The sequence below is a fragment of the Lytechinus variegatus genome, chromosome 1 (assembly GCF_018143015.1).
Source record: "Lytechinus variegatus isolate NC3 chromosome 1, Lvar_3.0, whole genome shotgun sequence".
In the NCBI taxonomy this organism is placed as follows: Eukaryota; Metazoa; Echinodermata; class Echinoidea; order Temnopleuroida; family Toxopneustidae; genus Lytechinus; species Lytechinus variegatus.
This window is the reverse complement of record NC_054740.1, coordinates 81,944,220-81,960,062: the sequence shown is the minus strand read 5'-3', so window position 1 is coordinate 81,960,062 and position 15,843 is coordinate 81,944,220. Positions and strand designations below refer to the sequence as shown.

Genomic DNA, 15,843 nt, shown 5'->3' with positions numbered 1-15,843 from the left:
TGTCTAGTCAGTTTGACTGATTTGTTTTAAGAGTGTATGCTAACCATTACTTCAGTAAAACCGAAATAGTTGTCCCTCTTACATATCTCTTACAAAATAATGAAAATGTCATAGGCCTATATCTTCGGTAGAATGAATATGATGTATATTGTGCTATTCTTAATCAGGGGGGAACATTTTCTTGAAGTCGGATAGGTTTGGCAGTTGGCAATAGTAACAAATCCTTGAAAATGTAAAACCTATTCCCGGAACTTGGTATTGTTGTGAAAAATTATCAAGATTAATATTTTTCATTACAAATTGCGGAAGACAATCTTATTCCTCATTCTCGACAACTTTGTCCTTATCACTACTTCCTCTAGATCCTAAGACCACGCCCCTCAACATGTCTTTATGATTCATTCACGGAATGATTGATGTGATACTTGGTCCAATCACAACTCAGGAAACTTTTCTTACTCGACGCGGATTGGCCCATGCAGTGTTGATGATTATGCTAATGACCCGGGTCAGATGTCGTCATACGCCGGTGATTCACATGCGGAGCTGATTAGCTCGGTGTTTCTCGCAGCTATCCAGCAGCGGTGAGGGGGTAACAAAAAATTGTAGCAGGCGATCTTTTCGACGGAAGTGTGTGTACAGAAGAAAGCATACATTCCTAGCTTCGACGACCACTCTGTGCAGTCAAGCCGGCGATTTTCATCTCAATTATTTTTTGTTTTATGTTTTCTGCGGAACATTTTTGTTTTACCGTTAAGGATACCTAGGATTGCAAGATGGAAGGTGTATTTTATCTCACGATAGTACTTTGTGCTATGTTAACCACGCTATCTCAAGCACAACCGGCGCGGCCGGGGCCAGGTAAGTTTGTGGAAGGGGTTTAGAAAAGTTTCACTTGTTCTCGTGAGAGATAGGTGGATTCTGGGACATTCGCCATTATCTTCTTCCGTATTGCTCCACGAATTCACAAGAAAACGACTGAATAAGAAGTCATTTTGTAAAAATAAACATGGACCCCTTCCGAAGTTTTCACATATCCGGGTTACACTTCGTAATTCCGAAGGTTCGTAATCCAAAAACGTGAAAGGGTTCGTTAATCCGAACATTTGTGGCGTTATTCCGAAGGTTCGATAATCCGAAAACGAAATAAGGTTCGATGTTCCGAAGGTTCGTTAATCCGGAAACGAAATAAGGTTCGTTAATCCGAAAACGAAATAAGGTTCGTTGTTCCGAAAACGAAATAATTTAGTTTTCGGACTAACGAACCTTCGGAATTGCGAACCTCATTTCGTTTTCGGACTAACGAACCTTCGGAATTACGAACCTTCGGAATAACGAAGCTTCTGAATTACGAATGTATGCGGATTCTTTACACCAAATCTATATACCTCTTTCCTGACATTGCGATATTGCAAGCCTCAGTCCTACAGTATGTCGTCCGTCTGTCGATCGTCTATCTATCTATCTATGTATCCATCCAGCTATCTATCTAGTTATTGTCATCTGGATATCCGAAATTGACTACCGTTCCACTCATTAATCCAGTTAGATATAGATGCCTATCTATCTTTATAAATATATTTTCCACCCATTAAACTCCCTTGAGGATACCATTCCTATTTAACCCAATACGCGGACAATTAACCCCCTCCCCCTACACACACCCTCAGCCCTTTTCCCTCGTTTCCTTAACTTTAACTTAACTTTCCTTATCTTATTTAACTCATAGCCTACTTTATAACACTGATACCTTTCTTGCTGCGAGTTAAATTTTACACATATATTTTTTTGTCGTGTAGTTGTTATTTTACCCGTTTCACGAAAGGACGTTGGAAGTATCCCAGCTGGTTTCCGCGGTAGCAATCCTAAACGTTTATACTCATTAGATGGTGATGATCCCTATTTTGCGTGTAGAAATGGATTCAAACAGGAATGGAAAACTCATGATCTGCCTCACCGACAGACCATTCCATCTGCGACCAGCATCATTTTCGATTAAATATCAAGACATATTTCACCGCATCTGTCCAATGAGCGAGGTCCCTATCGGCCCACACAGCATAGTCTATCTGGTGAATAGATCAAAGTGTTTTGATTGTGATAGAGTTTGTTGAGTCAGTATGAATTTATGATTGACCTTAATCCAGTTTGTATTGGGCGTTTTTTTTCATGACAGTTTAAAGCAAATATTATATTATAAACAGATGAAATTATGAAAATAACAATTGCGCAAAATTTCATTATTATATTAGATGTAGACCATTTTGTGCATCAGCACCAGTATTCACCATCTAGAAATTGATGACGTGCGCTTTGTTTATCATTATTCATTTTGTTACACAAATGTTAATCTGGAGATGATCATGACAAATCTCATAATATCCATGCTACATTACATCGTGTTTTTTGAAATGATTCCGCATATATTTGGGATGTTTGCATTTTTCGACAGTACGTACCCCCGGATTTGTCCTGTGCATAAGTAGATATGAGTTAACTCTATTTTTTCTTTATTTCACCATATTGTTTAGGTCCACACTATTGTTTTGATGGCTTGCATCGAGACTACCCCAAGTTTAGGCTGTAAATAACCAAGATATTGTAAATTAATTACCCATATCCGTCGTGTCAGCCTGATACGAACAGACCCAACTCAATCATCAAGATGAAATTATCGCACTAAATATCTTACTAAAAGAATACTCAAGGTAAAAGATGAGGAAAGTTGCCGGATGAGCTTCCCGTTGACACCGTGTTTAAATTGGCATTGTGTTTCACCGGAAATGAAATAGAGTCGAGATGGAATGGTATCATTAATGTCATTACACACAGAAGGTTGCGGTAAATATCACAAAATATACCATGATTTAGTTATAATATGATATGGGACGAATGGAGGTCGCTTGAAGGTTCAACGTGGGGGGGTCAATAAACGAAATATGTCAGGAGATGATTGATGACAGTGAATGTTGGCATGGTGAGGGAGGGGGAATATCTACCTCGCGCGTGCTTTGTGATGTCAGGTGAAGGTGATATAAAACATCACGTGACTATTACTAATAGATTGAGAAAGACCTTGGATACCGGCTTGGATGTAAAAGAGGGTGTGCACTGAGTTATTATCCGTTTGTGACTGACGTATTTTGCTGAAATAACATGCAAAGATATCTTTGATGTTCGACATGTTCGATATCGAAAGATATTTGCTGCGCTTTCTCGTTATTTGTTGTTGTTTTTTCATTTAATATTTATTTATTGATTTATTTGTTTTTTTTATATATATATTTATTTATTTGGGGGATTCATTGGTTATGATAATATTATATTCATTACCAGAAATAACAATATATATTCATTTTCGAATAACACATTGATGCAGATGGAAGATTCAAAATCACACTGGCTGTACAAGGGTGATTGCACTGTCCATACGGGCAACATCCCCCATGGGTGCTATGAATCTTGAATAAACTTTGACCAGCAATATAACCGAATTATTTTGTAGGGTGATTGGAAAAAGTGATAGAATTGCCCCGAGTTGTTCATGTTTATCGTGGGAATTGCGTTTTATCTTTCCATAGACCCTAAGCAATACCTGAAGCTCGCCGTTGAAAAGGTCACGTATCGCGTGGTAACATTTGTACTTTTAACAAATTTTCTTACCGTCATGAAGTATTTGACTCATTTTTGCCTGACTTCCCAATTCCTCTGTCCGATTTATTTCATAAACATTCCGCATTCTTTCAATTCTTTGGCGATGATGCTTTATCTTTTTTGATACACCAATGAAGGGCCTCATCTGCTTTCCCCCACTTGTCCACCCGTCTTCATCTATTCACCCTTCCCTCTCTGTCTTATTGCCTCTCCCTCTCTCTCTCTCTCCCTCTCTTTCTGCTCCTTACATTCTCTCCCCATCTCTCTCTTCTCAATATTTCTGACTCCTCGATTGTTTTTCTTCCAAATATGATCTCAAGTCAAGGTCAAAGCTGGGCATACCCTCGGGCGACATTATGACTGTTTCTCGAAAAAATACGAATTTTAATGCGAAGTGTATCATATAACGTCCATGCTCACCGGCGTGTGGTCCACCGGGGGTTAGCTCTACCCTCCCCAAAGCGAGAAACTTTCTCCTACCCCTTATTTATCGATGAATAGATTTTTCAGTGAAAGGGCTCAGATGATGACGATGATTGACGTTCGATCGGTTAGTTGTAATTCTTTCCTAATTCTCTCCTGATTGCTGTTTCTATTGGAACTTTCTGTCAACATCACCAGCCAAGATCAAATACCCACTATCGTCAAGTACAAACGGGTTTCTTACATGGTGTTCGGATATTAGGCATTATTCATGGTAGTGGCATATAAAACTCGGAAAGGGTAGGAAAGTCAAGATTTCGAACAAATCGATATCGCATTTATCGGGAATTAATATTATTTATCATGGAAATGTAGCAGATTTCTAAAAAAGTTATTGTTCTAACGAGGAGGGTAAACAACTAGAAGATATCGGATTTTCCTTCCGTTATGTAGGCCTACAGTTTAGGTCGTTTTGCAATTAATTGACCATAAATTGTTTCTCTATGGGGTAATTATCGTAGTAACATTAATCAACAGAACATAAGGTAATACCTAGGCTAGGATGTCCATTGAAGTTTACCATGCAGTGACGGCACATTGTCTGTTATGACCCTAACATTTTGTGTAACTTCTGCATTGACAACAATCATTTTGTCGACTTTCATCATGTTCATAGATCCATCCTGTCATTTGCATTCGTTGGTGTGTTTGTGTGTGTGGAGGGGGGGGGGATGTATATTCGGACGGTGTATTTTTCACGAAATACGTCACATTGAGAATCATTCACATGATTATGTCGTCCAATAATTTGCTTATTCCTTTTTGTTCTTTCTGGCATCATTAAAACAAACGTGTCACTTCCTCTGTCTTTGTGTATTGAAGGTTAAAATTCAGAGCATATCTAACAGAAATGGGATTTCGCAACTAGTCAGAGCCCTGTAAAGGCGAATCTGTAAAAAAAATGCACACTAATATCTTTTGTTTTGATATTATCTTTAAAAAAATCCCATAGTATTTTAATGAGATTGTCCTCATAACCATCATTATTAGAAGAAGGTGTTTGTAAGAAGGCCTATAGAAAAGATAAGGTGGGGTATTACATTTAGGGGATGCATGTACATTGCAAGCGTATGTTAACTGATTTATTTTTTAATAAAAAAATGAGGAAGTAAGAATGGGGTATATATTTTAATAATTTGTTTGATATCCCAAATACAACTGAGACTGGTATGTTAGATAACCGAGCTGAGAGTCAATGTTTGAAAAGAACAAGATTTTATTTTTTTTTATATTTCTTTTTGTTTGTAATGGTTAGAGGGGTAAGGGGAGCGGTAGTGGGGAGGAATCTTCAATTTGTGTCTACAGGAAGAGGTTATGAGTCAATCATTATTGGGCGAGGCCGCCTGTTTGATACTGTGAAAAATCATCATGCAAAATTCGAACAGAATGAGCGCACACAAAACACCAGCCGTGTGCTATAAATTGTATTACACATGGATGGTGAATATTATCCAGAGTTTATGATGTATGATCATGATGAAGAATGTTATTTGTTCCACATATTTCACCTGAGTGACCTAGCCCATCGTTTTGTTGCTCTGATACGACGGCCATTATTGGTGACCGGTGTCTAGGTCTCTTTCATATTAAATTTGAGAAGAAGTTTGAAATGAGTTTCATAAGCTGTTTGTAGTACTTTGCAATCTTAGACTGAGATGGCAGTTGTAGTAGTAATCAGCAGATTGTCATTATACAAGACATAATAGAAATAATATACCCCAAAATCACCTTTCATCAAGATTTTACACAAAAAGGTGAAATAGAGGGATAGTAGTTTGGCTTATGTGGGTTCCTCGCCAGATTCATGTTTGATCTGCCAAAATGATGCCAAATGATTCTTTAAATAATTAGCAGACTAATAGGTTGTGCGTGTTTTTAGATCTTTAATCTGGAAAATTGGTCAGTGTCCAAGACCGTGATTTTCTGATGACGTCACAGTTCTGAGCAAGTGGCATATTTCGAAATACCTAATAGGGTTCATGTCTATACTCGGAGATGATTATTGTAATCAAATCGTCATGAACATTGCACTAAAAGGGTAATATGGGGGGGCACCTCTAGCCTTTACTAAATTTTGGCACGCTCACCACAATCGGATCTCGGATATTTCTTGACTTAAAGGGACGTCCAGTGTGACGTCAATTTAACTTTATTAAACAGATACAATGAGCGAAACATTGTAATTATTTGGCAAAAAATCTACAGTTGAATTCCAAAGTTTTTGTTTTGTGATGCCGCATGCAATCAGTACCCCAGTTATAGAGTATTAATTCAGTAAATTGACATTTTTCTCCGAAAGTTGACATGGATGATCTTACTTGTGCAGTCGATGTTCAACATACATATTATTTATACATGGGGTTATTTTTGCAAGAGAAAAATATCAATTCATTAATAACTATTAAATAATAAAAATTGATGGATTTTTTGGCATACAGCTGCTCGTATACCATGTGGCATCACAACAAATGGAAATTCATCTTTATGCTTTATTAACGCCTTTTTTATTGTTTCAAAACATCATTATGACGAATTTGACAAAAGGGTGGACTTACTTCCATTGAAGCGATTTTAGAATTTACCATTATGTGAAATTATAACTCTTTATTACCACAGTCATCTGGAGTTATCATGTAGGGAAGACCTCTGCGTTTCTTGATGTCTTTGATAAGCTCAGTTTTGAATGTTTTCCGTTGAATATCTTTTTGAATATATTCGCTAAAATCTTCTATTGGCAGTATGTACAGTATTATAAAGGTTTTTGCATAGAAAATCAACGTCCAAATATTGAGATAAAAAGTAAAGAGATATCACTTATCGTTTGACAAGTTAACGCATGATATGTCCAGAGTTGTATTTTGTCCCTTCTCTCACACTTTGATGGACTACTTTCACCACGTGCAGATAGAATTATTGCAAGATAATCAATCGAAAATTTCGAATACTTGCCAATCTCTGCCAGTGTACTTTTGTAGTGACAATATTATAGTGAATTCATAAAATCATTGAATGAGCGAACGAAAGTTTACTTTCTTTTCATTTGTAATTGCCATTGTTCTTAGAATCGCCGTCGCCTTTATCCGGGAAAAACGTCAAAGAACATTTTGCACTTCTTTTTTTCTCCGATGATGCACCGGCTGCTGTTTATCATAGCGGAAATCAGCTATGATAGTTCACCTAAAATGTCGTCATATTTGTTTATGATTTAGTATACACGAAAAATGAGAAGTTCAAGGGCATGTATGGGGCCATGCTTAAGATTTCAAAAGGGTCACTTTCCAGGAAGTTTGTAACCTCAGTCAGTAACCCCATCATCGAATTTAAGACATGTTTTTCTGTCGGTTCAGACGGAGTATTTCTTTGTTGCAGATGGAGTATTAAAAACTGTTAACATGGCTTGACCATCCATTTAGTCTGAAAGATGGAATATTGCAATATTTTCACTCCATTGTGATAAATGAGAGAGATAATGTGGGACAGATATATCGTTTAAAAACCATCGGAAGATTGATGATCTCATTATAATGTCAACATGAGAGATCACCCCCATAAATCAACAGTAACATGGGTTTATCACCGTTAACATGGTCACAATTGAATGTATTGGTGTAGGCTAAGCTACAATATTAAGAAAGCCCATCCCCCCACCCTCCCTCTTGAGTGAAGGGGGAAAAGTGGAAAGCAAGCATATACCTTGGACCTACCACAACTACATAGGACTAGTTCCAATTTCTTATTAGACTCATAAATTTGCATTACATTCGGACACGATTTGATTCTGCATAACTGATTATCCCCGAACGAACCCTATACTAACCCTTATTCTTACCCCCCCCCCCCCTCCCCGAGTTTAAATACACCATGATATCGTGGAACCCCATTTATGTTTTTCTCTCTTAAAGTACTCCTAGTTGACATTGATTCGGCCATGGACTTTGAAGCATGGCTGAACAGTCATAGACCCGTGAGTTGGCGTTCGTATTAAGCCAAATCAGAGAATAAGAATAAACAACTCCTTAACAAGTGGTCAGCCCGCATGAATCTGATACTTGACCGTGTTGTTAAATTTGGCACACAAACGTCTGTGGATCGTGCCGTTGCCGTCAAATGCATGACCTCGTTTGAGGGTGTCAAAGTATCACGCGGGAATTAATGTCTTCAAGACTGTATTTAATTGGATCTGATATGATTCCAAATCGTGTAGGATTCACCAGGGACATGTCTGATGAGGGTGGAGTTACAGTCCAGAGGAGGGGCACAAATGATAGATACATGTACTTTCTATTTGTAAACTATAACATTTAGAAATTTATTTTAATTATGGACCAAAATTCACACAAAGACAATGAAGAACATGGTAAAACTTAAATTAAAGTACCCTTAGAAGGGTCAAGTCTCTTAGTGAGACATTTTCAGTTCATTACCAGTCTTTCTTTTTTATGAAATAACTATAGGCCTATGTCTATAAGCCACAGTCGTCTTTAAAGGTCAAGTCCACCTCAGAAAAATGTTGATTTGAATCAATAGAAATAATCAGAAAAAACTATCAGACAAGCACAATGCTGAAAATTTCATCAAAATCGGATGTAAAATAAGAAAGTTGTGACATTTCAAAGTTTCGCTTATTTTTACCAAGTAGTTATATGAACGAGCCAGTTACATCCAAATGAGAGAGTCGATGATGTCACTCACTCACTATTTCTTTTGTTTTTTATTGTTTGAATTATACAATATTTTAATTTTTACGAATTTAATGAATAGGACCTCCTTGCCTGAAGCACAAAATGTTAAAATAATGGAATTCCACGTGTTCAGGGAGGAATGAAACTTAATTTTACATGACAATGACGAGAAAAAAAATCATATTTCATATAATAAAATACAAAAGAAATAGTGAGTGAGTGATGTCATCAGTTCCCGCATTTGTATACCGACCGAGATGTGTATATGACTGTTTTGTGAAATGAAGCAAAACTTTAAAAGGTCATAACTTTCTTATTTTACATACGATTTTGATGAAATTTCAGTGTTATGCTTGTTGAATTTTTCTCTTTTTATTCAAATCAAGTTTTTGTTGGGGTGGACTTGTCGTTTTAAGGATCATGCACCCCATCCTGTAGGTCCTTGACATGATATGTCAAAGTCGTCAAATACCACGTTACTATTAGCCCTACTCATTAGTTTTATTCAATTTGATTTCTCTGATACGTTCAGAGTAAATCCTGCAGTAAGTGGGATATACACAAGTTGTTTTTAGTTCACAAACATGATTCTAATGTTGTTATCATGACCTGCCTCGTCTTATGAATATTCCTGAGACCTAGTTGGCATTTTCTTTCGTTTTGCCTCCTGACCAAGGCGGACGCGTCTGGCATCTTCTTAAAGTTTGATTAGATTGGTATATTATAGATAGAAGAAGCATTATTGATGAGCTGGTGATAGCACGTGTGTCTATCACCATCAATCGTTCTAGGTCGAGATACCCACGACGTTCCGGTTATACGTAAAACATACCTTCGTTCACACTATAGTTATCCGGTACAGCCCGGTTCGCACCATAGTACCCCTCGACACATCTGAAACATATACCCAAGACTTCGTTCACATTATAGCAATCCGGCTTAAACATGGAACGTTGTTGAAACAGTCTATATAAATGGTTAAATATTTTTGTTTAATTATGTGAACGAAGCAACTTCCATATGATGCTACATTTTTGCGTTATTACCATCATACCATGAAAAAATGTATTTTAAGGAAATTTAACAGAGCAGTATGGAGTAACAAAGGAATCCTATGAGTGCTCTAATGATAACCTTATGTACTGTTATGAATGTAAAACGAGGGATTCCGTAACAGACAATCTACTGTTAGGCCTTGGTTGTTTGATATTTATTCTTTGGAGGGGTGGTATACATTGAGACCACTGATTATGTTAACAGTATGATAATAACATTAGGGGCTAGTTAGTAGGAGATGACTCCCAGGCTTACTGAAAATAGCATCACGTGATATGACGTCACGGCCATTTGGCTGAATAAAGATATCAGCACCATTTTACAAGTGCTTCATGCCTTTGTAAATATCATGATAGCATGAGTGAGATAAACGCGAAAATTGATATCGCTTTTTCATTCATGGTGCCACATGATTGTAATGGTAGCTTCTTACGATAATAAAGATTAACCTAACCAGTGTAGCCATTTGGGGTTTAAAACACTTTACAAGCATTTCATCTAGCATTATGAACTAGCTATTGCATTGTCCTATTCCAAGTTAATTATGAAAACACTATACACCGCATTATCATCCAAATTGTTTAAGAAATCTACAGTAGATCGCAAAGTCGCACATGCTTGTATAGTGATTCTTATTCTAAATGAGATTTCCCTAATCACAAATGTCCTCCAGGAGCCAATTCCTGATTAATGGATTAACCCATAAACAGTCCCGTGGCTGGTACTGTCATTCATTGCGAGGAGACAACCAGTATATTTCTGAATAGAATGGAAAGAACGTAATATATGGCCACTGTTTTCAAAGAACCCCCACTTATTAGGCATCACCTTTGCTCAGTGATGAGTTATCTTGGTTTCGAGAAGGTTCATGACTTTTAAGCCAATTCGACCGATCTAAATTCATCGTAATTTGCAGAGCCCACGTCCAACATCATTTCCCGTAGGGTTGATTTACGCTTGCCATTAGTGCATCCTTCAACAAACCATGCCAAGTTTCTCATTAACTCTTTGTATTCCTGTCTTTCATGCCGGGCCTTTGCAGAAGTAATGTCCAACTCTTTGAGTAACTTTCACCCTTATTTCACACCAATTAGGAATGTCGGCCAAGTAAATAAGTAATAGACATAGCTGGTATTTTGTCAGAAAATGCACTTAGGAAACTTTAAGTGGGAGCTAACGCATCCTCACTCTCTATCAGCTATGACCAATGGTTGGAATTAAGGACTCCATGTAACATTTTGAAACTTTTGGCAAGACATTCCTTGACTCCAATTATAGCATTTTATAGCTCCCGTTATTTTACCGAAAGACACATCCATCTTTGTTGTTACCATCGATTTTCTGTCTGACGTTGTGAAACTTCAGCAAAGATTTATGGCAGATGTATGTGACTTTGACCATAAACATTGCCCATGGACCGATCAACTCAGCGGCTCGTAAAAGGTTTCTCTTTGTTAACCTATGCATGCAGTCTGTAAAGGAAGACATGGTAACTTTATTTCCCCCTTTCTCGTTTTCCATCTTGCCTCTAAGTCACTACCTGCCTCCAATTTGTAATTTCCTGTTTTTAAAAATAGCCCAGTGTGTCTTTCCGATAGCCATGTGGATAAAAAGGGGTGAAATTATCTATGACAGAAAAGCGCTAACTGGTTGTGTCATTGAGTATTACATGAGATTAGGTGCAACATTTGATAAATGTTGATATGACGATGTATTATGCACATGCAGATTTCCAATTTGAAATATAATTTTATCAAAACCATGAAAACATGGAGCAGTCCCACAGGAAAACACCACACAGGAGAATAATTTAAAACTTATTTTGTTTAATTCTCAAATCGGATCATTGACATCATAATCCCCCAATCACAAACCCCTTCCCTAAAATCTGTGAATGTTTTATACGTGTTCATCCCGAATTATATTAATCTATGATTAGACACCGTTTCTCCTAAAAATTATAATCTTATGATTTTTTTTGTGCTATATGTTCAAAATAAAAAGACTGTAAATCAGCTTTCGGTATAAGCCAATGAAGCCTCTAAACTAATAGGCCTACCTATCCTGTAATTATTTTTTGGATGAAAAAAAAGATGACTTTCCTCCAATTAATTTCTGTGCCCACTTCATATACACGTACGTCAGAACTAAATGAATATCGAATTCCCCGGAATTTATTATTCAGTTTCCATGGTAATTTGTTAAAAGCGAGTTAAGAGAGAAACTATCTGACCTGCAGAAGGATCAGCGTGTCGCTTTGATGAGGATACATGTTAAGCGTGTTAAAACAGGATATATTAGTTTACTGGCCAACGGGTTCTGTCCGCCTTTAGCTTGAGGCAGATCGATCGCATGATCAATGACTGCAAGGGCTTAGTCCCTTGAGAGTACTGCTCCGTTACGCTTTTACACTGTTTCTCAATCTTACAGTCAGATCACTGGCTGTAACCCTTTCACATAAATGCGATTCGGAATAGGAATGTGTCCTATATTTGTAAATGTTGGAAAAAACTATAAAAGCACATACGGTCACACCGATGTGCAATGGATTCATTCTACCTATGTAGATCATTTTTTTAGGTCCTTGGCTTCAGCAAGCATAGTTAATAAAAGAATTTTTTAGCATAATTTCCATTTCATTGCAGTTGCCTCTAGTTACGGCTAAAGATATTAATGTTGTGAACGATGCTGCCGATTCTTCTTGTTTTGGGCAGAAAAGGGAAAATATCAGAGGAAAACGAATGAAAATTTTAATTTCTTTTAAGAAATAGTAGTGATGTCTTAAGAAAAAGAAAGAGAAAGAAGTAAATAGTTTCAATGAAATAAAGATACGCTAATCAAAACATCAGACAAACTAAGCGGAAAACTGGTTATGGTAAAGCTTTACGTAAAATCTTCTTTTTTCACCCCTAACTCCCCTTGGCAGCTGCTCTTACCCATGTCATAGCTGGAGCCTCACATCATAATATTAATATTATGCGATGTGCATATGTTTCTTTGTACTCTGATCTTCTTATATCCTTGTATCCCTGACGAGCAAAAGAAGAATATTTCCATAGATTCATCGGGAATTGACTCATTGGGGCCCATACTATAATGCTCTGTAGTTAGTTTAGGGTAATGATGATCGTCTGTTCGGTGCCCCTCTTTTCATTTGCGTCATCAAATACGTGAGTTGATTTATTTTTTCACTTTTTCAGTATGAATTAGGGTTCGCTTTCGTCAAGATAAGATACCACAACTTTGCAGGGAAACAACAAGATGCAACATTCCCCCCCCCTCCCTCATTCGGAGTAGTATCCATCACGTGTGACACAATAATTCAAATAATGTAATAATGATAATATTCCGCATTTATATAGCGCTTAATACATCGGAACGACGTCTCTAAGCGCTTTACAGACATATTATTACCCCGGTCATCGGATCCTTGCATGCCCACATACAATGTATGCACCTTCTCCACTCCCTGGGGAGCATTCCAACAAGAGTTCCAAGACTCAATTCCTAGGCATACTACATATAGGCTCTCACATCCTACCGGGTACCCATTTAACACCTGGGTGGAGAGTGGCAAAGTGTGGATTAATGCAGTGAATAAGTGATATATATTCCCCACAATCAGGAATATTTGGTGTGAATTTTGAAATGCATATCTTGCAATACGTTTTAGTGCAGCGTTAGTCAATCAATTTTCTTGAAGGTAAACACACTAAGATCACTGATTCAAGCGTTATTCATATTAGGCCAATGCGATTCGTAGCGTTTTCAAATATTTCAATTTTCAAACATCTGTGAACACGATGACATAAATTATCTAGTAATTTACGTATTACCTAGTAATTTTGGGATACTAGAAATTTAATGGAATAGAGCAATCTTTTGAAAATATTGAATGTGAGATTTTTGTTTGTATTGCGCAATTAAATGCATTTATGTGATAAGATGTCTTCGGTAGATGTAGAAGTAGTAGTATCGACTATTTTAAAACCTTTAGGGGTGATAACATCAATTATCTAGGAATTTACTCTTACTTAATAACTTTATGATACTATAGAAATTTAATGAATTACAGAAATATTTCCAAAATATTGAATATGAGACATATTATTGCGCAATTACATGCATTTATGCAATAAGATGTCTTCGGTAGATGTAGAAGTAGTATCGATTTAACTTTAAACGTATAGAAACAAGTTTTGTTTGGTTTCCCTTGTATTATCCACACTAAGATGTGTGACTATGTAAATGAATGTATTCAAGTTGGTGTGTGAGGGTGCGTGTAGGCGTGTGAGTCGCGAGAGGTATGAGCATCTGTGAGGGGTAGATAGGGAGAGGATGTTTTTGTCACTGTACGTGTGTGCGTGGATGTGAAATATGTGTGTGAGGGTGTGTGTGGGAGAGAGGGGAGACTGTGGAGATTTTTTTTTTGTTTCCGTTGGTGATTATGAGGGTGTGCGTATGTGTAAAAGCATGATTACCTGGTGGGTGTTTCATAAAGCGAATGACTTTATATCGATGAAGCTGACTTAGCTACTAAAAACAGGTCCCTGTCGTTCGTAAAGTCGTACATAACTTCACGAACAACTTCATGAAATACACACTTGGTTGACATACAGTATATCAGTATTCGTGAGTTATGGTAATATATCCTGTAGGTCGCCAATCCTATACCGTTCCGTACGAGATGTGGGTATAAACATGCTGCTCAGCTTCGATAACAAATGCGGCTAGTTTGAATGAAATCCGATAATCTAGCGGAATCGATTGATTTATCTTTTCAACTTTTACCCTATCATCGCTGCGGGCATGAATACATTACATGCAAACAATGTCAGAGTTGGCCAATTTAGCATTTGAAGATTCAGTCGCGAATAGCACTGGTTTCTTCGCTAGATTGCTCCCTCAGGTGGGCGAGGATTAATCGCGCGGAAATCTTCCATGTAATTAGGCATTTTAGGTTCACGCGGGTACTCCACTGAGGGGCAAGTCGTTTTAAGCGAGAGGAATTTACGCGTCGACGAACAGAATATTGCTAAGCTTGGAAAGCCATGATACCCGCTTTTGGTTGAAAGGACGAAATTGGGTTGTTTTCAGTTCCTTTCTACATTTCCAACATGTATTTATTTTAAGCCCTGTTTAGACTTCTGAAGCAGTGCTCTCATTTTGAAGGATAAGAAATCCCTACAGTTGACATTTATGAAAGCTTATCAAACGACAGGTGCTACGTGGATCTTCGTCCAATTATTCTTGTGGAGCTCCGTAATAATTTTTTGATCATTTTAATTTCATAATACCTCAAAAGATTTGTACAATTGCGTGTATTTTGCACAATAAAGCATTGGATTTTTTTTTACTCAGTGTGATATAGGCATTGTCAATATGATCAAAACCGGAAATATTTTCATACATAATTGCCCTTATCATTCAACAGGCAGCCAATATACGAGTATTTGAAAAGTTATTCCCAGACTCCTCGATCTTATCAGAAGCTTTCCCTACAAAATCCCAACATAGAGGTCTAAATTCGTGTTATCTGAGATATATCTCGAATCCTAGCTTTCTTGTTGGCCTACTTATGACTTCTAGAAAACCATTGCCTCAACATACGCTATTCCCGTATCCATTTACAAAATGTCTAGCTCATTTTTCATATTTCAGGGCAATGCACTTCCTTTTCTCCATCTATCTCGCTCCTCTCTCTTCCTTTCTCACCCCCTCGCCCTATCTTTCTTTCTCACTGCCCCTTCCTTTACAACTCTCTTCATTTCATTTTCTCTATTTCTTGTCATTTCTCTCTGCCTTTCTAAATTGAGCTGCTATTTGGAGTTACACATTTTTACAATCAATTTCTTCAATTTGACTATCCAGACCAAGCTGCCGATATCAAACAACCGTTGGAAACAAAATGCCATACAACCTCTGTCACAAAATTGAAACGTCAAAATAAAAGCTGATATTTGTTATG

The 15,843-nt window shown here is 37.3% G+C and overlaps 1 protein-coding gene across 3 annotated transcripts in view; it reads left to right on the top strand.

Moving 5' to 3' along the window:
- The first annotated feature begins 549 nt into the window (after positions 1–549).
- The window catches only part of LOC121425028 (IgGFc-binding protein-like), a 31,587-nt gene continuing 16,293 nt past the window's right edge, over positions 550–15,843 (top strand). For 2 of the 3 annotated variants that reach the window (XM_041620984.1, XM_041620976.1), the window contains exon 1: positions 551–861. In XM_041620984.1, the coding sequence (XP_041476918.1) occupies positions 777–861 (85 nt within the window). In that variant the 5' untranslated portion in view covers positions 551–776. Of the gene's footprint in view, positions 862–15,843 lie in introns of all 3 variants that reach the window. The other variant, XM_041620967.1, reaches the window with a different exon arrangement.